Below are 24,657 nucleotides of genomic sequence, written 5' to 3' on the forward strand. Positions count from 1 at the left end.
TCTCATTCTGTAGAACGATCATTAACTGCAAATAGGGAGAAGATATAAACCGCCGATGTAATTTTCTGACCATGACTCAAAGCACTGGGGAAACCCACGCAGCAGAGCCATCTCAAAGTGGATTTCTTAGAAAAGACAACATTGCATACATTTATTAGGGCTGGACGCCAATTCCAATACATGCAAAATCACCATTGTCCTTTAAAAGTAGTGTTGACATTATTGCAAACACTTGTCTCCCTGCTGTTTTGTGTATTATATTTTTATTATCTTAGGATAAAAAAAACATTAACAATTACATGGGATGCCTTGTTCTGCATAATTTAACGTATACACAGTGGGAACAGGAATGGCAATGCTTTAGACATCATCACAGCCTCTTCATAACCCCACCCACCCCCAACCCACTGCCCGCATGCAGTTTGCACTGCACAAAGGCCAAAAGTCACGTGAGACAGCCTGCAAAGAGCACAAGAAGCATTCACAGTAAAGGAGGATAGGATGGAGGGGAGGGAGAGTAAAAGATGAGAGGTGAAGGGGGAGGAAGAGGAGGAGAGTGAAACAAAGTGACTGCAGCACTGGCCTTGGTTTAGACAGGAGAAGGAGCAGCATAGTCCTGGTACATCATTCTAACTTCTCCCACACTTCAACTCCCGTCTCCTGATTGTGGTACTCTTTCCATTGTCTTTGACACAAAAGTTTGCTTATATATGCATGTATATATGTACATACATATATTTATGTATATAAATATATAAAACACATTTTGATAGCTACAGCACCTTTTCCCATGGGGCAACAGTGTCAATACCTTGCACATGGTACATGGCCGTTCCAAAGAAAAAAAAAAAAATAAAAACAAAAAAAAAAAAAAAAAAAAAACAATATATTGGTCAGGATATTTATCTTTTTTTCCCTAAAATTGGCATTTGACATGATGATATTCTATTGCCATCTGGGGGAGGGAAGGGACAAAGGTACTTCTTTTGAGTTTATATTCAAGTTTTCTCCTTTTTTTTTTTTTTCTTGTGTATAATTTCTTCTTTTCCTGTTTAAAAAGAGTTCACACTTTTGTGATTTGCGTGTGCTGCTCTTCATCAAAAGGTTCATTTTCCGGATCAGAGTCAGTGGTGTCAGAGTATCGATAATGGTCTGGCTCATTGTCGCTTACGTCCGGGGTGACGGATGTCGAAGTGCTTGCCTCAGAATTTGAAGGCTCCTCCACCGTTTTTGTAAAATACAACTTCACCTGGAATCCCAAATTAAGACACCTGACTTAAGTCCTTGCAATGAAAATTATCACATACTGACTATTGGTAAGTCTGTTATTGAGGAAGCTACGTGCTGTGCTGTTAGATAATCATTTCTTTTATCCAACTAATATCTAAATTCGATCGAAATCTTGTCAGCTCCCGGCACTGCTTACCTTGAAGTTTGGCGAGAAGTAGCGGTTAGCTTTGTCTTTGTTGGCCTTGTCCAAGTCGTTCTTAGTGAGCGTCAGGACGAGGTAGTCCCTGTCACTTTCCCTGACCTCAGGGCCGTGTGGCTGGCCCTGGCCTGGTCCTCCTTGCTGGCTCTCTGCGTTGTTCACTGCACCGTTCTCCATCTTGTCCCCGCTTTCCTCTGGTCCAGGGATGAAGAAGGTGTTCACCCAGAAGTGAAACATTTTGTCCTGGAAGGCAGCGGTGATAAGGAGATATAAAGGAAAGCAGCCAAAATACAATAGTATTCGATGAAAACAGTGAGTAATATATTAACTTTCTGATTTTGCTTACGGATCAGTCCTCTGTACTAAAGCTGCCATTATATTTTTTATACCGTCAATAAATTACCAAAACCAACAACGTGTTATCTCTCAATTTCTGCTTTCACTACTTTGCATTCAATCTCACACCTTTTCGCTTCCAGTCAAGATGTAAATATTAAATTGCTCACAAAGAGTGTCGTTTTTAAAAACAAAAAATCCTAAAACAACCAGCTAATTTAAGAAATTAATAATTATCAGATTGCAGTAAAATACTACATTTCCAATTTTGGTCTTTCCATGGCATTTGTAGAAAATAAATATCAAAAAAATGATATTGCCAGCATAATCGTTATCCAGCCAAGTTAGTAAATTGCAGTGCCTGCTATTCTTTGACTTAGACATCATGAAAATGAACAGCTGTAATGACAAGAAATTTTTCAGTGACAAGGACCGAGCACATTAAGCTACAACATAACACCCTGAACACACAGAAACATAACCAACCTTCTTCATCATCTTATTCTGTTTATGGAAGAACTCCACTTTGATGTCTCCGCAAACTGGCAGCGGCTGGGGGAATTCGAAGAACATGTGCTTGTCCTCGCGCCGCGTGTGAGTGGGGTTCGACGTATGGATTTTGACTTTTAGCTGGTACACCACAAACTGGGGATCTGCAAAAAGTGTAGGCATTGGACAGGGAGGGGTTTGGGGGTATGGAGGGGTCAGGCGAGATTGTGAGATTTGTGGCGAGAGAGAAGAGAAGAGAGTGAATGACAGAGGAGCAGGGAGTGAGTTGAGAGAGCCAGACAGGATACCAGTGTTATTTCATGAGTTTGACCAAAGGAACAGCACACCACCACCCCTCCCCCCCACCGAATAAGTGCAAAAAAGTCACGAAACATTATTTTAAAATTAAGGAGGTGAAAGGGAAAGTTACAGACCACAAAATGTAACAACCAAAGAGACCCAGAACCAGAGACACAGGACCCTATTCTGATAGACAGTCACAGTTTGGTCTTGGACCAGTTCAACAAATAAAAGAATAAGAATTTTAACCCTTTCTTCTCCTTGTCAAAATTTGGGGGGGGGGGGGGGGGGGGGGTTGTGGTGTTGGAGATGACTTCATATGCCTGAAAGCTAGTCCTATCCTGCTAGGCAACATGTCTACGTCAGACTGCTCCTGCCTGGTGGATCTCTGGGGCCATATAAAAGCAAATGAGTGAAATGATAATAATGGATGAAAGGCTCATTTACCCCAATGCCAATTCCCTTTCTTGAAGCCCTGAGGGGTCGGCTCGCTCCTGTTTTTAACGGTACTGTCCCCTTAGAGAGAAAGAAGGAGATTATCACATTCAGGGCCTGGCTGGCCTGTCAGGGGCTTGACAGCACAGCAGGCACAAACACAAGAGCTCTACACAAGTATTTAGAGATATTTGCAGCTACATAGACTTTTTTTTTTTTTTTTTTTACAACATACAACATGTGGCTTTAAAGCAGAAGTGTGCATCTTATACATTTGACATAGGATCTAGTGTGCTTTGACATACACAAAGGGGAAGGAAAAAAGGGGAAACTTGATATTGCTGAAAATCCCAAATTACCATAAAACATTGGAGTTTCTGTGGTGTATTTAACTGTGAGAGAGAAATGTGTCACGTTGGATTATTTGTAAGAATTATCAGAGTAGCTTCTCCTTTTTTACTGTTGTGGTAAGCTAAAACCTGAGGCTAGAAAGAGTAATGTGTGTGTGTTCACGTATTACAAGACGTCAAACTCAGAATAGGGCCTTTTTTTTTTTCAAGGGAGAGAGGAGGAAAGAAGGATCAATACAGTCAAGGCTGCTCAGAAGAGTCAGGTGTTAAGTGTGACAAAGCCACAGAAATGAAAGCAGAAAAGGTTCTTTTTCTGACCAACAGGCAAAAATTGACAAATTCAGATACAAAAGCATACTCTTGTGCGACTTGAGCAGAAAAAAAAAAAAAAAGAAAGATTTGTTTGACTGTTTTTACTTCCTAAAGCCTTAGACATCATTAGAGTAATTGTTAGTGTTTTAATAGTGCACTTAGCACTATCAAAACACTAACAATTACTCTATATAGAGTAAAACACTGATGACGTTTGGTGTGGTTAAAAATCAAGCACACGAGTCAGAATACTTTGGTGTCTGTGTCACTGCCACTCAACACAGGGGACAAGTACAACCCTTCACATACACCAACCATTCACATTTACAAGTCATGCTGCTCACTCTCTCAGCAAACACGCAGTGATACTCGTAAATATGTGTGACTGAGTGGCTGAAAATTAACTGTGCTGACTTGTTAATTCTGAGCACTGTGTTTTTACATGTAAAAATAAACTCAGCAACCAAAACATTAATTCTTATATTGACGTTTAGTTATTTCCTGGTTATGTGTAACCAAATCAACCCTCACGCTTCTCTCGTGCAGCTTTGTGAGAAGAAGCAACAAGATGACTTATTAAGAAGCTGCCCTAGTTTGTCAAAAGGTCCAAAAGTAGTGCAGCAAATCCAAACAGTCTAAAAACCCTGACAGAGGACAACACAACCATAGATGACCTGCTCTGTTCTGTGGTGCTGAACTGTAGCGTGGGTGAGCACTACACCATCCAAGGCTCTCGTTCCATTTGAACAGCAGCATATGCATGCCTACGCCCTAGTTTGGAGTTAAAGTTGAACATGAGCGTGACTCACTGCAGGTGCCCCCGCTGAACATAGGGAGAGTCTCGAACACCATTTTGTGGAAGAGTAGCGCCACCGGCTTGTACTCTAGCTGGTTCTTCAGTAGGTGGCTGTAGTAGTAGACGTAGCGGCGCTGGCTCGGGATTGTTACTCCCTGAAATGACAGTAACAATGTTTAAATCCTGCAGGGACAAGTAGTGTTCTCTTTTCTGTGTCCGTTCAATAGCTGATATACTTATGCAAAAACACCAAATGGAACCATCTTCTTCAAATTGAGTCTTTTCTGCTTTTCATTGTTTTATGTCATTATAAGCTATAATCTGTTGGACTCTATGCAGCCAATGTAATATTGTATGACATTAAACCAACAATACAATTAAAGAAAATAATGCTGACTGCTGTGTTTAGACATCAACATCTCACCTTCTTGTCCCTTGTCCTGACTTCGCCGTAAAAGTCAAGTGCTTCTTGGGCCTCGAGGAATTTGCCTCGATGAAGGAGATACGCGCAGATCATGACTCCGGTGCGGCCCTTCCCGGCCTTACAGTGGATGGCCGCCACGTGATTGTCATCCTCGCTGAGCCACTGGTCCAGGTCTTCACAAAACGGTTTAATTAGCTCCAGCTGAGGAGGGTTGTGGTCTTCAAAGGGATACTGTGCAACTGATGTGTTATGGGTTGCAGGCCCACGCAAAGTTTAAACAAGAGGAAAGAATTGTGGGATGGGAACGCGGTGACAGAGAGGTCAGAGGGGACAGGATGGGGAGAAGACAGAGAGGACATAAGGCGGATTTTAGCGACCTTGTGTGTGTCATCAGGCTTTAAAGTCAGACTTTCTGTTAAAAGAGGGAAGCCATTTAGAGAACACGTTAAAGAAAAAAATTCATCCTACCTCTGCAGTTAAATTTGGCAGCATCGTAGTGTCTTTCTGCGCAGCTGAAATAGGAAGAACAAAACCCAGTTAGCAATCACACAGAGGAAGTAATCAAGTAAACAAAGAGCAGCTCAAGCAGGGTAAATATGTCGACCACTTACAGGTTGTAGATTTTGTAATGGTTTTTATGCTTTGAATCCAAAAACCTGTTTGTGGGCGAGAACAAACCCAGATAGAGAAAATATTTATTAGCCCAATATATGAGATCAAATTCCAGAGCAAAACAGACTGTATAATACAAAGTTTTTAGCAGCAGCAGAGGCAACAATACTCACCGTACTACATCGTCTATATTGTTTCTGTACACGCCTTCGAGTCTCTCTGCTGGAAAGCCCATAGCAATTATGTTTGGGTAGATATCTGTTCAGGGAGAGGTCAAGAAAATGCACATTTTCCATACCTGTGTAAATCAAGCCTTTACTACCTGTGCTTTTAACATGTAACAGGACTAAAATTACAAGCTTCTCTTAAAAAGAACTTACAATGTATAATAACCCGCCATTAAAGCACAATTACAATAATGTAGAGATTAGCAGGGAAATGTTTTATCCAATGTCACAACGAAGGTGTCACTGTATGTATGCATAGATATGAGGAGCGCTGATCAGAGTGCGCTGGTGTGTATGTGTTGTGACAGATGGTCTTGACAGTGAGAAGCAGAGGGGCCAGGAGTAACATCGCTCCTGCACGAGCCAGGCCCACTTGCATGAGGAGAGTTCGCTCCCTGACCCGCATGTATTTTTAGAGCCCAAAGTTATATTGGGATGATTGCAAATGTTCGGCTTATCTTTTTCGAGCTCGACTGGACCAATTTGAATATCTGTAAGATCAAATACAGGCATCATAAAGATACACAGGTGGAAAAAAACATTGCATCAGACAAGAATGCTTTGTTTCGTGACCACCCCATTGCAGGTGCAGCAAAAAGCAGCTGTGTTTCTGTGACATTAAGTGAAGGACGAGACAAGTGGAACCACACACACCAGATTCCACTCCAAGCTTTAATTATGGTTGCACTACTTTGCTCGTTCCGACACCTTGTCTGCGTTTAGCGTTGCCTCACATCATTGTCTCCACATTTTAGAACAGCCTAGAAAATGTTATGGCCCAGCATATGTTGACATACATACAATCATAAAGGTACACATCAGTGTCATGTTGCAGCAAAAAGAATAATTGAGCTAGCATCCATGTCTTCAAGGCTCAGATGCAACGCCTACCTGTAACTGAAGTCTGCTTGTTGCCATAAGCTGTAGGATTTCACACTTCAACCACTGACTAAAGGGTAACCTTTTCTTACACTTCCTGTGCCACGGTGTCAGAAATAGAAAAGCTGAATATTGTTAATTGGATGTGTCTGTCTCACTTTGGGTAGACCTTATTTTGAGAGTTAAATCACTTTTTACCTGGTCAAAAAAATTTCACACGTGCACCTGACAACTCTGGTGAGAAAGTGCGGTAACAACACTGTTTTTAACTACACATGTAAAAATACACACAATCAGCAGACCTGCTAGCATGGGTAAATGTTGGAATCCAGAACAAGAAGACGAGGTCAACTCTATTAAGAACACATACGGAAAGAATAACGCAATTTCAACCATTTTTTGCTGCAAAAAAAAAAAAAAAAAACCCCAAAAAAACCAAATGGTGATTGTCAATAAAATCCCGTGAGAGGAATTCAATAAGTGCCTTAGTGCAGCTTCGCACAGCCAAGATATGTTCAATGCAGGGTTTGAAACATGCATTGAACCAGTCCAATAACAAATTTATGGTATTTATTTGCATACTGGCAACCTACTTCCCTATAGCTCATAAAACATCTGTCTATGCCATAATCCCATCCATTAATGCCTCAAAGACCTAATTAGGAATCAAATACAGGTAAAAATGCTGTTTAATGGGCTACTCTAACCTTTGGACCTACTGGCAAAGTGATCTCAGTCAGACTATTCCAAGTGTTTTAAGAGAGCTCCAGAGATCCCACGAGAGCCTTAGTCCAGTGCGTGGGGGGCTTGGTCTCTGCAGCTGGCGGGGAAACGCACATGCGGGACCCCCAGCGGAAGCACCAAGTAGGAGGGAAAATAAAGAAATTCTGCCATTTTAGGCACGCCTTTTCTTTAAAGCCCTGCCTTGACTCTATACATATGCCAAATCCACAACTGAGAGCGAGAGAGGGGGGAAAAGGGAGAGTGGGAACCGGCAATTGCTGAGCAAGGAGGGGGTGGGGAGGACAGGAAAGGAGGAGAGCAGAGGAAAGGGGGCAAGCGGAGGGAGGGAGAATTAGAGTGGGAGTAGTAAAGAAAAAGAGCAAAGGAGAGGTGGTGGGTAGAGAGAGAGAGCACTCAGACAGCAACGCTGATACAAGATCACTGGCAACTCTATTTTAAGGGCAATTCCCAGAACTGTGATACTGCATTACATAACTGCAGAGAGCCCATATTGTTTTTAGACAACATGCCAAAAATGATAAAAGGGATAGTTTGAAAAGGCCCACATCTGAGCAAGGGGAGTGAAAGAAAGGTACCAGTTTTGAGTGGCGTGGCCCCTTAACACCTGCAAAAACCTTTAAAGATAGACCACAGCCCCACCACTGACAGACATAACACATGCTTTACCACGTTACAAAACCAGGTGAGGAAAAAAAGTGTGATGCAAATGTTTCTGCAGTCACACATATGTCACAGCTGACAGCTCTGCCTTAGGTCTGTTCAATATTTCTATCTATTATGTCAGGATGGAATCAAGGCAACTCACTCAGCACAGGACTGGAAGTTGGTTATTTTCACAATCAAATCTGCCAAACACCTTTCTGTTGATCTGTCAGTAATTGTAGAAAGCACCTATAACAATATCTCAAAGCCCAATTTTGTTCTGCCAAAACCAAAAGCCATTCATTTAGTTCTCGTATAAGTTCAAGTAAATCAGAACACTTTCAGATTTCAGCAATAAATTGAAACATTCAATTCACAACCCTATAGATTCATATTCTGCCAGCAGACTCTTTGATTAATCAGCTACTTATTACCGAGCTAAACCCAAAAATATCAAATTACTTTGATAATTACTTTTTGGCCTTAAAAAAGACCCAAAAGGTGTAAAACGAATAGTCAGTGCAACCACAAGCCACTCTCACCACTGTCATACATTCCAGTTTGCATTTAGATGGCCATGGTCAACCATATTAGTTGATTATCTAGTTTCTAACCAGCCAAATAGGTACTAACAACACTGCATCAGGCAAACAGGTCAAGCTTTATCAGTATTATTAGATGAGAATGAGCCATGCAGTAGGAAGTGAAAAAGTAATTCTTGAATCTGGAAATGAGCAGATCTTTATGAAGTTAAAGGGAAATGTTAATTTGATTTGTCCATCAATGAACATGCAACCACAGAAAGCCCAGGTGGGGAGGAGAGACAGGGATGCTATCATTTCAGCTATCTGTACAATTTGTCACAAGAATCCTACCATTTGAACTAAATGTATTAAGATAAAGAAACAGGAAACAGAAATACAAACCAAGATAAAAACCAGACATCTAACTTTCCCAGCCTTCAAAGCACAATTGTCACCAACGATTTCACAAGCTCAAGCTAGGTCCACTGCAGGGTGACTGGTATGCAAGTTTAATGCCCCTCTTTTTTTTTTTTTTTTACAAGGACACACACTAATGTTCAACTGAACAGGGCTGTCCAGTTGTAATATGACTGTGACATTTATGCCTGCTGGTGTGACACATCCACCATCGTCCAAACCAGCTGGGTGACAGCAGAACTAAGTAACAGGGAAGCTGACATTTCTGCTTCCACTTGTACTCATCAATGCATTGGTTGCACGTTACTAATCAATGGCCCGGGTGCTGTGAAAATGAGGGACACAAGAAAGGATACATGTTAAGTCCAGGTCGAACCCATCCTCCTGATATCTCCTTTTGTTCCGACTGACTATTTCTTTTATAATCGCAGCCATTGTGGCAGGTGAAGGAGTCTGTGAGGGTAAATGATGAGAACAGGTTTTTCTAGTATTGGCTCTCTGGCCGTGTATATGCAGTCAGCGGTTCTGCTCTCTGAATTTTGCAGGTCCTCGCAGAGAAGTGCTAGCCCGCAGAGCTAGCAGTGGATGTGGGTAGGATTAGAAAGGCTTCCTTTGGATCATAAAGACGGGCCTTGCTCTGCTCCTCCGCGGAGGCCCGACTTTCCCAATCCTGCAATTCGTCTTGCAACCAACCCGAATAAAACACATGCAGTTGTCCTTAGATAAACCTTCAAATGTCAGGCACGGTCCAAGCCGATGGCGCAATCGCAGCTGCGATTGACAGCGAGAGGACAGGGCGCTCACCGGTTCCCGAAACCCGTATCCAGTCACTCAGACGGAGCTAGCTCGCTAGCTAAGCAGCTAGCTAGCACGGCTAGCTAGCAACAATAGCTAACGCTGCCTTTTTCGACCCAAAAAGCCTCCTAACGATTCAACATTGTCATCGACTGATTGCCAGGAACACATCTGAAAAAAGTGACAGGCTCCACCTCAGATGTATATAGACTATACAAAAATCAGAAATGTGCACAGATTGGTTTGACAGCTCCGTCCCGGGGAAATCATCTTCTTTTCTCGCTCCTCTCGCTCCAGCTGAACTCAGGCTCCCATCATGGCCTCCGCCGAAGGAAAAAAGAAGGTAGAGCAGGCTGGGATTTTAGAACAAATATCCTGCCGCCTTTACTATATAGTTCCACAACCTAAACAAAACAGGAAATGCAATATGAATTAATATTATTTCAACAATTATTATTACATGCAAACAAACCCACACTTACATATCTAATTGTTTCAATGCGCCCAAAGCGCAACAATCGAGCCCGTTACTGCTTCTGGCGGAAGGATAAAATGAGTCCGCGTGTGACGATCTGTTCTGTCAAAGTGATCACGTGTGACTGTAATTAGGGAAGTTTCCAACATAATGTCACTTTTCGCGGTTTAAGCTGTCATTGCAGCTCTCTGCAAATATATCGTGCATTTACTATATTTACAGTGGAAAATGTTTACAGTACCGTTAATGCCTCCTTCATACAATCCTGTTAAATCAATCCGTTAATTGCATGGGCCATAGAAAGCAATGTTTACATTGTTTTTAATTAGCGGATAGTAGCAAACATAACAGTATTTATGATAGAATTAAAAGATTCATCCGTACACTCTAAATGTGTAGGATAATATTTGTAATGACAATAATACCATAATTACCACTAATAATAACACAAACAGCTTACAAATACACAAACCTTCAATCAAAAATGTTGACTATGAACATACTACCAAAGAGTCTATTTATGCAAAGTACCCGCTGTGGTTTTGGAAAGGTTTTATTAGCGATGAAGTAATGATTACATTAAAGCAACCACAGAAACCTAGAATAATCTGCCACTATTCAACTACTTTCATCGCTACTGTAACATGAGGATTAATAAAGTGCTAAATCAATGAATCTATCTATCTATCTATCTATCTATCTATCTATCTGGAAAATTATTCATAACAAAACAGCTGTCAGCTGTGGTACTAGTATGGGCGCAATTCTACGACGCATGCTAAAATTACTGCATCTGAGTTTCAACTTTCAGAAAGTGGGCCGGGAGTGGGCCCATTACTAATATAGTCAAACAGCACCAGCGAGAGCAGCTTCACATCCATGATCTTCATATCCATAATGCCATATAACTGAGGACACAAGCTCTTTGAGCAAACATCAACCTAGATCTGGTACCAAGAAGGCCTACTCAACCTGTGCAAACGAAATAAAATCTGCAACAACCCATTTACATTTTCATCTTTAAATAAGCAGCTTTGCACATTAACTTTCATAATAGCTCTGAACACCTAAATGGAAATGTGAGTGTGTTCCAGCAGGTACAACATCGCATTTGGGGGTGATAATCTAGGGTTAGTATATATTCAGAAATATTAGGTCTGTAGGAAGCAACTAGCTTACACCAGTAGCCATCTTGCCATTTCTCAGTGGCATTACATGTTGGATGTACAGTAGTCAGAGATTTCATAACATCCTGAGGGTGCAGTTCAGCAGATTTAAATGGGGTTACCTGGAACATCGCAGATTAAATGATCTGATCCCATGTAAGGCTAATTAGGAATATGCTTCTTACAGAGAAGACGGGTTCTTCTCATAGTGCACTCATCTCATAGCAATGTAAGCTCTTGCAGCTTAATGACTGCCAAAATTAATCAGTTCACTCAACCATTTCTTAAGAGCAATTTGAAAGCATCTCAGGATCTCATTAATCTCTTATAAAAGATATAGCTCTCAAAGCCAATTCAGGGCCAAACCCAGAATTTTTCAATGCAAACAAATTATGTGCATATTTCCTCCCATTTTAAAGAACATCACCACTTTTGATTCCGGCTGGTCCTATTCCAAATTCACTAACAGAAAATCTGACTTTTTTTTGGGCAAAGGTTGGATTCATGTTTCAAGCCCTCTTTGTAGGAATGATCAAAATTAGTGCAGTTACCAAACCTACCTCTTGTCAGACAAACCTAATGTGCCTATGGCCTTTTACATACTTTGACATTAGTTTCTACTTGTTTTTGATTCCCGGTTCCAATACGTACCAGCAGAGGGCAGCATTGCACTTTTGGCTTTGCGGCCTCAGCTGGCCACATTACAGTTTTAACCCTGTACCCTTAAATGAATAAGTATGCACCTTGTACAGACAGAAATTACTTTAAGGTATGTTGCATAACCAGTGGCACATGGATAAAATCAGGTCAGAGGTATAACAGAAAACATTTAAATCCATTATCTTAAGGGACATCGGGCTAAGGTTATGACAGACAATATCCTAGCAGTAGGAAGGCACCTGTGATTCACAGTAACTATTTTCTTTATTACTCACAAACTCATTGCCTTTTCCTAAAATTGCAGGTCTTTATTGCCTGAATGAACATGGTCCCTTTATAACATCACACAAATCTTAATTTAGGCACCAGCAGGAAATAAAAAAACATGTCTATTTTGTAACAATTTGAGAGAAAGGCACTTTAACAACATAAAAAAATCTATGTTGTATTACAGAATAATATGAAACATTAATGCTTAATTAATTAACCCATACATCTAAACCAAATAGGCACTCTATTTGTTAAAAACAGTAACTTTGATTCAGGTAATACCAATAAGTTGACAGACAGTTATATAATTGACATAAAACACCGTAAAAAGTGAAGTCTAATCTATCCGTATCTTTTGGTGAAGACAAAACATCTACCAGCATGACAGAATTCATAGTAATTGTAATAGTAATTCATCACTATAGGTGAGCAGTCTATGTTCTGATTATATACTCCATGATAAAAGATGAATATATCTGAAATACTCCTATGAAATGAATGCATAAAATATAAATTATAGTATTCTATTGACTGATGATCTGAGAGTGATTACTGGTCCTTTTGAAGAGAGGTGTAGTATTGGACCAACACCTTCCAGGCCTTCAGAGCCATGAAACCATCTGGAGGGTTGGCTCCACTCCGAGCTAAGTTCCTCATCTTGGTTCCGGAGATGAACTCAAACTCAGCATGTCTAAGAGGGTGAGAAGGGAGTAGGTTTGGTATGGAGACAGTGAGGAGTTCATTAGATGTGTCATGTACTCTACCAGTATTTCAATATTTACAAATTGAGGATAAAAAAAAAAATCTGCAAATCTTTTTTCATTCACCGTTCTTTGTCATAGAAGTCCATAGCCTTCTTTGTCTTGTTGTAGGCAGCTACCCTAAAGGGGATGATCTCCACAGAGGTGAGGCCTGGGGCCATGGTGAGGACCTTGCCTCCATGGGTGGGGTCATACAGGTCCTGCTTAGTCTCTGGATGAGGTATGCCTGCAGGGTCCCGGCCAACAATGTAAAAGTTTGCTCCAGCGATCATTCTAGCTCTACAATGCCACTGCACCTATTGGGAAATTGAAAAGGATCAAGGTTAATATTAAATTACACATATACTGTATATTATGGGTAAATGGTTAAATAATCAAAGGCTAAACTGTTGGCAACCTCAGACTAAACAAACCACCACTGCTTCTCACCTCTGTGGGTCCAGCATACATCATGGGTGAGGGGAAGATGGCAACAATGGTGTTAGCTGGGTCCAAGATGCCCTCTTCCAAGACTGCAGCATGCTGCTTCATCCGCCAGTCAAGAGGCACATCATCATCTTTGGTCCAGCCGCCGAGCGGGTGCAGCAGAAGCACCGGATTCTTGTAGCCTCGCTCCAGCAGGCAGCATTTGGTGTCATGCATCAGGAGGGCGTGACCATTGTGGACTGGGTTACGCAGCTGGAACGCAAATACTGCATCTAAGAAAGACAACATGGAGGAACACAAAATAGTATTTGTAGTAACATTCTAAGTAACTTTACACTGGTAAAGGACAAATTGGCACTTTTCAACAAATCTCACAATAAGACTAAGCATGAACTGATCCTAGTAAGTATTTACTGTGCAGTAAGGCCTAGATTCCTCTGTTGTACAGCATCCCTGAGCCTCATTGTTGCATTAATAGTAGAAATACCTTTACCATGAACATGAAGATTGTTGGATATTTCGTGCTGATCTAACATATACTAATACATACAATATGCTCAGTATTGAGCGAGTGAGTGAGTAAGAGAAAGTAAAAACAGGAAATCAGGTGAAGACAGATCACAAACATCACCATGCAGCTTTAAATTTACCATTATATTTTTTCATCCAGTCCTTTTGTTCTGAAAGACAAATGGTGCTCTGCTAAATATGTTGCTTTCATGTTTGTTTTTCCAGTTGTGATGGATATTTTAATTATGGTATTAATCACTATGGTGGCGGCACAGTGGTTTACGATGCAGGATAAGTGGTATAGATAATGGATTGATGGATAATTGTGTCACATCAGTACCGACATGCCATTTTGTGTTCCATGATTGCTCTTTTAGTTTTGTAAGTCATTTAGATTTTCTAACCTGCTTTCATGTCTTTGAACCTTTGCTTGAGCTCCTGTGGAGTAAGGCGGTACTGGTCAAGGCCATCATTCCATTTGATTCGCTCCAGCACCTCCAGGTCACCACCCACCAGCCAATCACCTCCTTCCATAACCATCTGCACAAGGTGATGAACAGAGGATAACAGTTATTTCTAAAATATCTACCTGGACCTGAACTGAGCATTAAAATGAGGTTTGATTTATCTTCTGTTTGCCATAAAATTGCAAAGTACCAGATCAGTGTTGCTACAGTGAAAATAAACAGTGACGTAGGTGCCAGGGTCTTTCTCCGGTAGACATCTGATGTATGCTTTATTACCTTAATGTAAGGGTGTTGTGGACAAGTGGTGCCCCACTGTCTGGCACAGCGTTCCTCCTTGCGGTGTACGTAGAACTCTGGGTTCCTGAGAATAGCCACTCTTGAACCTTGGTACTCCAGAGCTACAGCCGCGCTGCCATCCAGTTTCTGCATGGTCTCAGTGCTAACAGGCAGGACAATGGGGACAGACAAGTTGATGGCTCCATCTAAGACAGAAGAGAATGAAGTGATTTCAAACATGTCATGTGCAGAAAACTATGAACACTAAAAAAACAAATATGATGCACTTCCCACTCATCATCACCCATAAAAAGTTTTATGTCTGGGGATACGGAGCAATGAGTCAGAAACAGTAGACTTTAGACTCCAACAGGCACTTCTGCAGTTACCAGAGGGATTGTGTAGGGTCATAATTACTTTGAAGAAATATAAATAATTATTTCATTTAACAATATATAAATATACACGTATTGCCATACTTTTTAAATTTAGTTTTATTTATAGTTTCATTCACTCATACACATTTTTGCATTATTTAAAAACAAATTGAACAAGGATTAAGAAACCAGTGTGGTTGTCTCTTACCATCCAGCAGGTTGCCAAAGTGTACAACCTGAAGGAACTCTCTCTCTCTCATGAAGCCCTTCAGAGGACTAGCCCAGCCTTCTGCCAAAACCTGCACCCACTGTAGATCCAACTGCGGACAAAGAATAATGACTCATTATAATCAGCATGAAAACAAATTGATCCTGGTGACATTTACACAATATACAGTATGTGTTTCCACTTCAGGAAGGCCCAAGATATGGATTGGTTGGCTGACATTCAGTATATTGCAAATGTTAAATAAACTAATCAGCAGGTCTGTAATTATACTATAAATGAAAAATTCAATGAAGGATGTAAGAATGTTTTTAAAGCACGTGCAGCCAATCATCTGCTTTCTTTTAAAAACACACATATAGGTTTTAACCCTTATGACCTTTCTATGTAACAATGCAAAAGCCTCTTTGTCTGAACAAACACTTGCTGCTGACGTATTTATCATTAAAACGGTATACTAACTTCCTCACTAAATCACGATGAGATGTTCTAAGATAACATGCATGAACAGCTTTGAAAGACAGACTGTTGTTTTCGGACCTATGACAAATAAAATAACTTACTATTATCACATTCATGATTACTATATTTACACACTTGCCCACACTACAGCTTAAATAAAAGTTAGTTTACATGTACAAAGTCCACTGAACTTAATAAGACTGAATAAACACATGCGTAAGTTGAGCATGCTATACTTTCCCACAGAGACCACAGATCAGTAAATGCATCAGAGCTATAGTCAAAACAATACACTTCAAACACTGAAATTATAATAACAATTTAACCTGACCCTCTATCAAATGTGCATGTGGGCAAGGCTGAAGTGCTGCCCTGATTCTTCTGATACATTATTTTAATTTTTTTCATTGACTCATAGATACACATACACTACTAGTCAAAAGTTTGGACAAACTCTCATTCTTCACTACTGTATTTAGATATGCTTCACCCTGAATGATCAAATTGCTTTACTGTCATTATAAACTGTCATACATTATTTTGCTAAAGGTATTAGAGTGATGCTTTAGTTTCTCTCAGGTAAATTCTTAATAAAAACACAAACAAAGATCTATTCTTCTTCAGGTAGACAACTTCACTCACCTCCTGGGAACTGACCTGAATGGTAATTTGATAAGATAATCCTGTTAGTGTGCGTTTCAGTGCTTCAGACACACTGCTGCATGCCTGATAGGCTTTTACGTCTTTATTAGTACCCAGGGAAGTCAGAGCAGTTCATTAGTACGCAAGGTCCAAGCACTGGGGAATGTTTATGGGCTCATCATGAACAGCTCTCTGCCAAGTCCAGTATTGACCCCCTTGTCCCGTTGTGATAAAAACGAAGACTACAGTATATATTGGAGCAGTGGGTTACCTTGGTGATACTGATGGTGGGGAGCGTGTTTGCGTCAGCCATAGCAAGCTTCAGTTTGTTCTCTGGAACAAAGAGTTCATTCACCTCCTCCATGATCTCGCTTGGTACAATATTCTATAAACAAAGAAAAAGAGGAGTATTTATATTACAGCAAGATAAGGTTATATAATGTAGAGCTATCACTTACAATTATTTATAATCTTATAACTAACGTCTTCATTGATTAATTAATTTCTTCATCTTCATTCTTGGCATATAAAATCATTATTTAAAGAGATAAATGCACATCACAATATTCTAGGGAGTTTAAAACTCAAACATATTTCATTTAATATCATCTGTGTAGAAAAAGCAGAAAATATTTACATTTAGGAAGTTGAACACACAAAAAAAACTTTTGCTAGAAAAATGAATGTATATTCAAAAATGACTTGAACTTAACCTGTTTTCCATCTTCTCTCCTGCAGATTTTCATTATTAAATATGTCAAGTTATATTTACATTTACAATGGACCTATTGTAAACCTATGGCTCTTTTATAAATGGTCTGGAAAATGAACTGTCAAATGTTTAATAAAATTTTATGGAATTTGATCCTTCTATTGTGTACTATTGCCAATACACTCAATATGTGACATATTTCTATGACCTTCAGGCTACAGTAGCTTCTCTAATTTTGCTCCCCAGGGTATTGATAGTTTTCAATCCTACACTGAAAAATCCCTGCTGATCCTCTGGCACAGAGAAAACTTCAAAAATCCACCACCCACTTTAGCTGCAATTTGGTCAAACCATTGTCAGTTTCCTATACCACTGGCTTTCATACCATATTACTGGCACTGGGCTTTAGCACACAAATAGATGCTTCAATAAATTTGCACAGCTCTAGGGCAGCATGGTGGTTGAGTGGTTAGCGCTGTTGCCTCACAGCAAGAAGGTCCTGTGTTTGCAACCCAGCCTTTCTGTGTGGAGTTTGCATGTTCTGCCTGTGCTTGTGTGGGTTTACTCCAGGTACTCTGGTTTCCTCCCACAGTCCAAAAACATGCATGTTAGGTTGATTGGTGACTCTAAATTGCCCATAGGAGTGTGAGTGTGTGGTTGTTTGTCTTTGTTTGTCTCTATGTGGCCCTGTGATGGACTGGTGACCTGTCCAGGGTGTACCCCTGCCTTCCACCCGAAAGAAAGCTGGGATAGGCTCCAGCAGATCCCTGTGACTCTGGTTAAGGAATACGTGGGTATAGAAAATGGATGGATGGATGCACAGCTCTAGAAATTCACTTATATCGACAGTTTCCTTATAATAGGCTATTGCGCTAAATAAGCATTTACCAATTACTTTAATGACAGCATGTAGCATTTGAATCTTACAGTTACACTGAGTCATTTCTCTCCCACTACATGTGAAATTTCAAAAGGAACAGGAACCGTTGACGTAATGAAGCACATCAGACACAACATGGAGTGCCCCAAGAACAAGGAAGACGTGGAAATTACTCAACTTCATAGAAATCTACTGTGACACAGGATGACAAAGCTTTGCTTGGGGCATCTACCAGCAACGCAATTAGAGGCATGTAAAAGCATGTTTGTGAACTATTTCCCTACTAAATACACTAAATACATTATCCTGTTTCTTCTTGTTGAATTAAAAACTGCAATTACAATCTCAATTTCTTTTACAATTTTTTAAATGTGGACCTCTCAACAGGTGCTTGCAAATACATCTCAGCGATGGTCTGTCTGTAGTACCTGAATAATATATTGCATACTATGGAATTCAACAGAACACGGGGAGATTCATTTATAAAATAGTGCAAATAAATCTTATAAACTACTACGGACAGGGGCCAACTTTAGAAAGTCTTCTAAGAAACTTGTTTTATTTGAAACCTGTGCCTCAGTGACAGCTCTGTAAAACACTTATGTTTCCACATTTCCCTTATCAGTAACTTTTCCTTCAGCAAAACCTGGGCAGCAAAAGCAATGACTTTTTGCCCTTCAAATGTATTTGTATTTGCTGTACAGTGGTATAATATTCAGACCTTATCACTTGCATATTTTATTGTTTTGCAGGTTTCATTTTAAATTTATTCACATTCAATAACCACCAACAACAAAGTGAAAATGTTTTTTTTTTTTTTAATGCAAATGTAATCAAAGATTGAAGTCTCTCATTTGCAAAAGTATTCAGACACTTAATTCAGTCCTGGTGGTTCCAAATGTTTTCTATTTAATAAAACACTTTTTGACCTAATCCGTACCTTAGCACAATTACTACAGAAGTTTCCTTCAACTTTTTGATTTGTTTTTTTGTTCTGACATGCAGTGGGAATTGTGAAACCTTTTATGCATAGGTGTGTGGCTTTCAAAACAATATCCAGTGAAATAGGGGTATACTCAAACTAGCAAATATTTATGATGACAAGGCATGTTTGATGCTCAAAGTCCAGTTCGTTTAACTAGTGTGAGTGCTCTGTGCTGCGCTCACTTGAAGAAGCTGGGCATGGCTCATTTGGACTTGGCCATGATACACACAGTGTGATCCCTAACCGTGCATGGACCTGGAACACTAACACTATGTACTGTAACAGAGTGTTTCTCTTCAGCTATATCATAGTGATGTAAGCTTGCTCTGGCCCGGATTGTTTGAAGTGCAGTGTGAGTAGAGGCCAGCGGGGGAGTAGGGAGGGGGAGCAATTGTGTTTAGACATGGTACAAGGCAACTATGTCTAGTGTGGGTACACCCTAAATTTTCTACAGGTGGACTTCAGCCAAGTTCTATAAAATCTCATGGGTAATCTAACCAAACAGAATCTAACTGACCACAATTTACAGTTCCACTGCACAAGGCCTGAACACTTGTGTAATTTACAAAGTTCAGTGTTTGATTTTGAATAAATTTAATGGATTTTGAAAAACATTTTCACTCTGTCATAATAGACAATTCAGTGCAGACTGAATAGTCACATAGACCAATTAATCTTTTCATTTTGAAGAACAAATATTTAATTTGATGACTCTTGCTCATTATTATACCTGTCTGTCCAGTTTACTGCGATTTAGTGACAAAACAAAGGTGCAATCATGTGAACGTCAGTTTATGTCAAGAATAACTTCCTGTAGGTTAATTTACAACATTCTACAGCAAAAGAATTTTAAAAAACTATTATTATTGCTAATTGTAGATGTAATAATAATGCATCAGTTGATTTGTCTCACCTCAGCTGAATCATTATTTTTTTCTGCAACTGTGAAATCATTATTTGCCGTAATCAACCAAACAGCATCTGATTTGTGACGTGACGTTCTTCATCTCTTGCAAATTGTTACGAGCCCTCCCATTTCATGCTACAGTCTTCATGACTAGACTGGAAAATCTGTACTGATGTATTGAGAATCACCGTTTGATTTTAGGAAGTCTCACACCAACCTGGTCCCTGAGCAGCTCCAATACTTGGTGGAGGCATTCGTTCACTGTTAGTTCTCCCGTTTTCAGTACAAGCTCTGGTGCCTCAGGACGCTCATATTCTGAATCAATCCCAGTAAATCCTGGTGACAAATGTAAAACCATAAAAATAAGTGTCAATGAAACCCTATCAGCCTCTAGATTTCATTTTCTGTGTCAAGACACAGTATAACAAAAAGTGAACTACCCTGTGGTTAGGACAGGCTGGGCATTACTTATATAACTGATAGAGTAGTTGCCTGCAAAACACTGGCAGACCTTTGATCTCTCCAGCACGAGCCTTCTTGTAGAGTCCTTTTACATCTCTGCTCTCACACACCTCAAGAGGAGCATGAATAAACACCTCAAAAAATGGTAGTCCGGAATTTCTGTGGATCTTTCTTGCCTCATCTCGATCCTGTGCAAGAAAATAATATAGTTTATACAGTTTAAAGCATTATAGTGCGTTGACTTTTAATGCCTGGTATTCATCTTCAGCAGATAATGTCATTTAAATGCAAAGACATGTACTGACACATAACTATAACTGTTAATGTTTTCTGACCTTGGCAAAAGGAGAGATGAAACTAGTGATGCAAACAAGTCCAGCGTCAGCAAACAGTTTGGCCACCTCGGCAACTCGACGGATGTTCTCCTCACGATCTTCAGCAGAGAAGCCCAGATTCTTGTTCAGGCCATGGCGAATGTTGTCTCCGTCCAGTGAGTAGCAAGGGATAGCATGGGAGACGAGGTACTCTTCCAGGGCAAAACTGATGGTAGTCTTCCCTGCACCAGATAAACCTAGTGGGAAAATTGTTAAATAAGCAGATATCAAACAAAGCAGCACAGCGGTGGGTCGAATGAGGAACTGTGTTTAAAGGGGTCCACACCAGAATAAACCACGTTATTACCAATGGGTGCATACCATATAATACTACAGAGACTTAATACTATGGAGACTATGGAGATGCAGACATTTCCTTTTCAAATTCTATCTATCTATCTAGACTTACCAGTGAGCCAGATGGTACAACCTCTGAAGCCTCCCCTGGTGCCCACGACTTGGCCTCTCTTGCTCCGGCTTACATGATGGGCCTGGTACACCACATTGGTTGACCTGTTAAGATCCTGAAGTAGAAGAACACAGACTCAGACACAGAGAAAATACAGTGGTTATGGGGTGTTACTTTTGATACAGATAGCATGATGTAACAAATAGGGATTGAGCAATCTTTCTGTGCTACATCTAAATGTATTCAGCTCAGATCATGTGAACTATGTTATGCAACACATAGGTCCCACCTCTGCTGCGTCTGCCCTGCTCAGTCTTTCAAGTCCAGTAACATCTGCACGCTAACACATTACCACTTGGAAGAACAGTAGAGACATACAGTACAGTATCATCAGGCCTGAGCCTATAAGACTTACTGTCATGTCATGCAAGCTCACATCATGGGACTTTACACAGCAATTACAAGTTACAAGTGTAGCACAGCATGACTGGTTTTCCATGCCCTGTTCAAAGTGACAGTGTGGACCTGGCTTGGGATAAATGGGACTGTATTGACTTGTAAAGGGGAGGAGGAGAAGAGGGAGGCATGGAAGGGAGAGGACTGACTGGACAATGTGTCCAGTGTGCTGCCGGCAGCCCAGCGATGATGTGGCAGTGCTCGCGAACACACGCTCACCCTCTGTGCTCATTTGCCCTTCTTCCCTGCATCCATCCCATGGCTTCACTTTTTGCATACTCATCGTCCTTCCTCCTCACGCTCAGTATCCCCTTTGTCTAACAACGTGCCTTCCAACACCTACAGTACATATTATTAGTTTTACAGCAGTTTAACCTGTCGGACTCTGCTGCTTGACCTGGCAGGGCTTCCGTTTCCATTTAAGAGTTCACATTTAAAAAGCTCTTCTTCATAAACACACACACACACAGAGGCATGACAATAAAAATCAATGACGTTTACAGAGCACACATGGTGTGTTTCGATCAAGGATGTGGAAAGCTCAACACATGAAATTATACTTCACAACTGTGTTTGTATTGGGGAGTGGGGAGTTCATAAATCTGCTGGGTTTATACATAACCAATCTGGCCATTGCTGATACTAACTATAAGAACTTACACCACATGATCAAATTAATAAGTTACAAAGTTAAACAAAAATGTGTTGTTGATCTAACTTGAACAGCATTTCAAGGTAACCTGCTGCTCTAAAGACGAGCATGATCTTCCCCAAAACACAGACAGCCTACAGGTATGTACATACCCCACAGTGTAAGTAAGCTATAGACAAACAGCCCTATTCTTCCCAACACAAGAGGAGCCTTCTCTCCTTCCATCACAGACTCCAACTGGTAATATACTGCTTCTTATCCTCCCTTCCTTCCTTACAACATCATGGGAACATGATGTATTATTTGGCACTTAAGAGATTTACTTAAGAGAAAACTTCAACATCCCTTTTTTTTTGTTTAGAAATGTCTCCATCCAAAACCATTACTTAACATATTAATCTTATTTTATTTTGATTAATTTTTATTTTTTCAATTTTTTATCATTTCATTTCACTTACTTTAACATTGATTAACCATGATGGAAAGCACTTTCAACTACATGTATTGTATTAATGCTTATCATTAACCACGAAAAAAACTTTGTCACTCTTTTCTCTGGCTCTGGAATGAGCACACATCCTCTTCCTCAGGAAATCACAACAGATAAAGGTAAGTTGTGCAGACATTCATGCAATCATGGAAATGATAAGGACAGTTTTTCAGCACTTCGGGTAAGGGAACAACCCCACACCAAAGTATGTATTAAACATAGCTGATTTTAGAGCTGCAACTATATGACTGATCAGTGTCACGTTGTCTGCAACAGTGGACACAAAACGCAGCTTGCTTGGGAAAAGTCCACATATGTGGAGGTCTGCCGTGTCACAGAGGCTTCTTTCTCCCCCTCACAGGACACCCTGTGTTATGAATGGGCCAAGCTGACATGGACAAGCAGCCTATTCAGAGTCAAAGCATGTCTGTAACCATCACACCTGGAAATACAGTAAAGAGGCATAATAATCAATAATAATCGGCGTTAACGCGCTTTAAAGCAGCAAGTCACAGCTAATCTTACTTTGAAGGAGAAAGTAGAAGTTTTCTAACCTAAGGGTTTTTTCCTGTGCGATCAGCCCAGACATCAGTGGCAAAAAAATAAGGTTAATAATGGAGAACATTGAATATCCCAAATACTATTATTGTGTTTGAATAAGACGCTTAACAAACAGATAAAGCCAATCTGTATGACAGACTGGATTTGAGCTATTTCACCCCCGTTATCTCTGGATCTACTTACCGAGCGAAGCTTTTTAACTCCGGACATTTCGAAGGAGTCTCACACCGCCGACTGCCTGCTGAGCACCGGGTTCGAGCACCGGGTTCGAGCACACGGGCCTGGGTCGATGGTGGTGGAGTCTGCCGGTGTCTCGAGGTGTAACCACCAAACTTTTGGCTAAGATTGTCGAAGAAGATGAGGGGTTTTAAGAGGGACTACCGAGACACGTAGCAATCTGCTGGGCCAGCCTCCAGCCCTCCTCCTCAGACACAGAAATCTGCATAACGTTACCTCGGCGGACGGCAGCCAATACCGAGGCATAACGACATGCCGGGGGAGAGGACCCAACTAAACCGGGGCAAGACTAGGTCGGAGGTTAGTCTTGAAAACGTTCTTTACAATGTCAAGCTGGGAGCGCCTTGTATTAAATAAGCAACAGTCTATCCAAGAAATCTTAAGTGTAGCTTTTGTTGCTCACATTTTGCTTGGTCGGCTCCGCTGGAGGAAACCCTGTCAGAGCAGATTAGAAAATCTGTCTAGGCTGCCAGATTGAAGCTGAATCGCTATAAACACATTAGTCAGCCTCAATTAAACTGTAGTAAATTAGGCTAAATGACCTCAAATAGCTCATGTCAGTTTGGGTAGTTGGCAGCTAGCAAAATGGCAGAAAGTTAAGGCAACTCTCTTCTGGTTGGAAATACCTCGAGCTATTTAGCCGAAGTTACTAAAAGGAGTGAGCGGATTTATTCCCCAGTTATCGACACTAACAGTTACCACTAGCTAGTTGTTATTCTTATTTTTTAACTACTCCCTCCCTCCCCACTGGGCGTTCACGGCGACAAAACGAGCCTCCATTTCTCATTTTCCTCTACAAATTCTGGGAGCGCTCCTTTTTGTCTAGCGCATCCACGTTTCACCGCCACTGTGTCGCTTTAATAAGGAGTATCAACCGCCCACCCATTCGTGCTGCGCGGAGACTTAAAACAAATGCAACCTTCGTGCTCAAGAAGCAGGTGGGCAGACAGAAAACTGCAGGAGCAGAGATTCAATCAGAAGAGTGAAAATACATCTGACATCTTAACCTCTCCACTACTTACATGTTTTACATGTATTTACTTACATAATAACTTGTATATATCGTTTTATTTACTTTATTATTTACCCTTATTAGTCCACAA

General features: G+C 40.6%; 2 protein-coding genes across 3 annotated transcripts; both read right to left on the reverse strand.

Annotated features, from left to right (window-relative positions):
• Positions 1–244: 244 nt before the first annotated feature.
• Positions 245–10,298, reverse strand: ptena (phosphatase and tensin homolog A). 2 transcript variants are annotated; one of them, XM_026310047.1, is made up of 11 exons: positions 10,194–10,297; positions 9,273–10,115; positions 5,657–5,741; positions 5,483–5,527; positions 5,340–5,383; positions 4,872–5,110; positions 4,461–4,602; positions 3,002–3,070; positions 2,252–2,418; positions 1,427–1,672; positions 245–1,249 (listed from the first exon to the last, which is right to left on the reverse strand). In XM_026310047.1, the coding sequence occupies exons 2-11, from the start codon at positions 9,349–9,351 to the stop codon at positions 1,064–1,066; spliced, it is 1,302 nt and encodes a 433-aa protein (XP_026165832.1). In that variant the 5' UTR covers positions 9,352–10,115; positions 10,194–10,297; the 3' UTR covers positions 245–1,063. The 2 variants fall into 2 exon arrangements, with proteins under 2 accessions (XP_026165832.1, XP_026165833.1); XM_026310048.1 differs by lacking the exon at positions 3,002–3,070 and having other exon boundaries at positions 10,194–10,298.
• An 893-nt stretch (positions 10,299–11,191) lies between these two features.
• LOC113132144 (bifunctional 3'-phosphoadenosine 5'-phosphosulfate synthase 2-like) lies at positions 11,192–23,736 on the reverse strand. Its single transcript, XM_026310045.2, has 12 exons — positions 23,501–23,736; positions 21,159–21,273; positions 20,711–20,946; positions 20,425–20,563; positions 20,131–20,249; positions 16,701–16,814; positions 15,308–15,419; positions 14,723–14,928; positions 14,384–14,519; positions 13,473–13,741; positions 13,110–13,339; positions 11,192–12,973 (listed from the first exon to the last, which is right to left on the reverse strand). The coding sequence occupies exons 1-12, from the start codon at positions 23,525–23,527 to the stop codon at positions 12,832–12,834; spliced, it is 1,845 nt and encodes a 614-aa protein (XP_026165830.1). The 5' UTR covers positions 23,528–23,736; the 3' UTR covers positions 11,192–12,831.
• Between the last annotated feature and the right edge of the window lie 921 nt (positions 23,737–24,657).

Source organism: Mastacembelus armatus, chromosome 15 (assembly GCF_900324485.2).
Source record: "Mastacembelus armatus chromosome 15, fMasArm1.2, whole genome shotgun sequence".
Taxonomy (NCBI): Eukaryota; Metazoa; Chordata; class Actinopteri; order Synbranchiformes; family Mastacembelidae; genus Mastacembelus; species Mastacembelus armatus.

Coding starts and splice junctions, on each gene's coding strand:
- ptena (XM_026310047.1), bottom strand. CDS start 9,351: ATGGCTGCGATTATAAAAGAAATAGTCAGTCGGAACAAAAGGAGATAT. Junction 5,742..9,272: donor GTTCGACCTGGACTTAACAT/GTATCCTTTCTT, acceptor CTCCCTGAACAG/ATATCTACCCAAACATAATT. Junction 1,673..2,251: donor AGAATAAGATGATGAAGAAG/GTTGGTTATGTT, acceptor GCTGCCTTCCAG/GACAAAATGTTTCACTTCTG.
- LOC113132144 (XM_026310045.2), bottom strand. CDS start 23,527: ATGTCCGGAGTTAAAAAGCTTCGCTCG. Junction 13,340..13,472: donor TGTATGCTGGACCCACAGAG/GTGAGAAGCAGT, acceptor ATTTCCCAATAG/GTGCAGTGGCATTGTAGAGC. Junction 12,974..13,109: donor GACTTCTATGACAAAGAACG/GTGAATGAAAAA, acceptor TCACCCTCTTAG/ACATGCTGAGTTTGAGTTCA.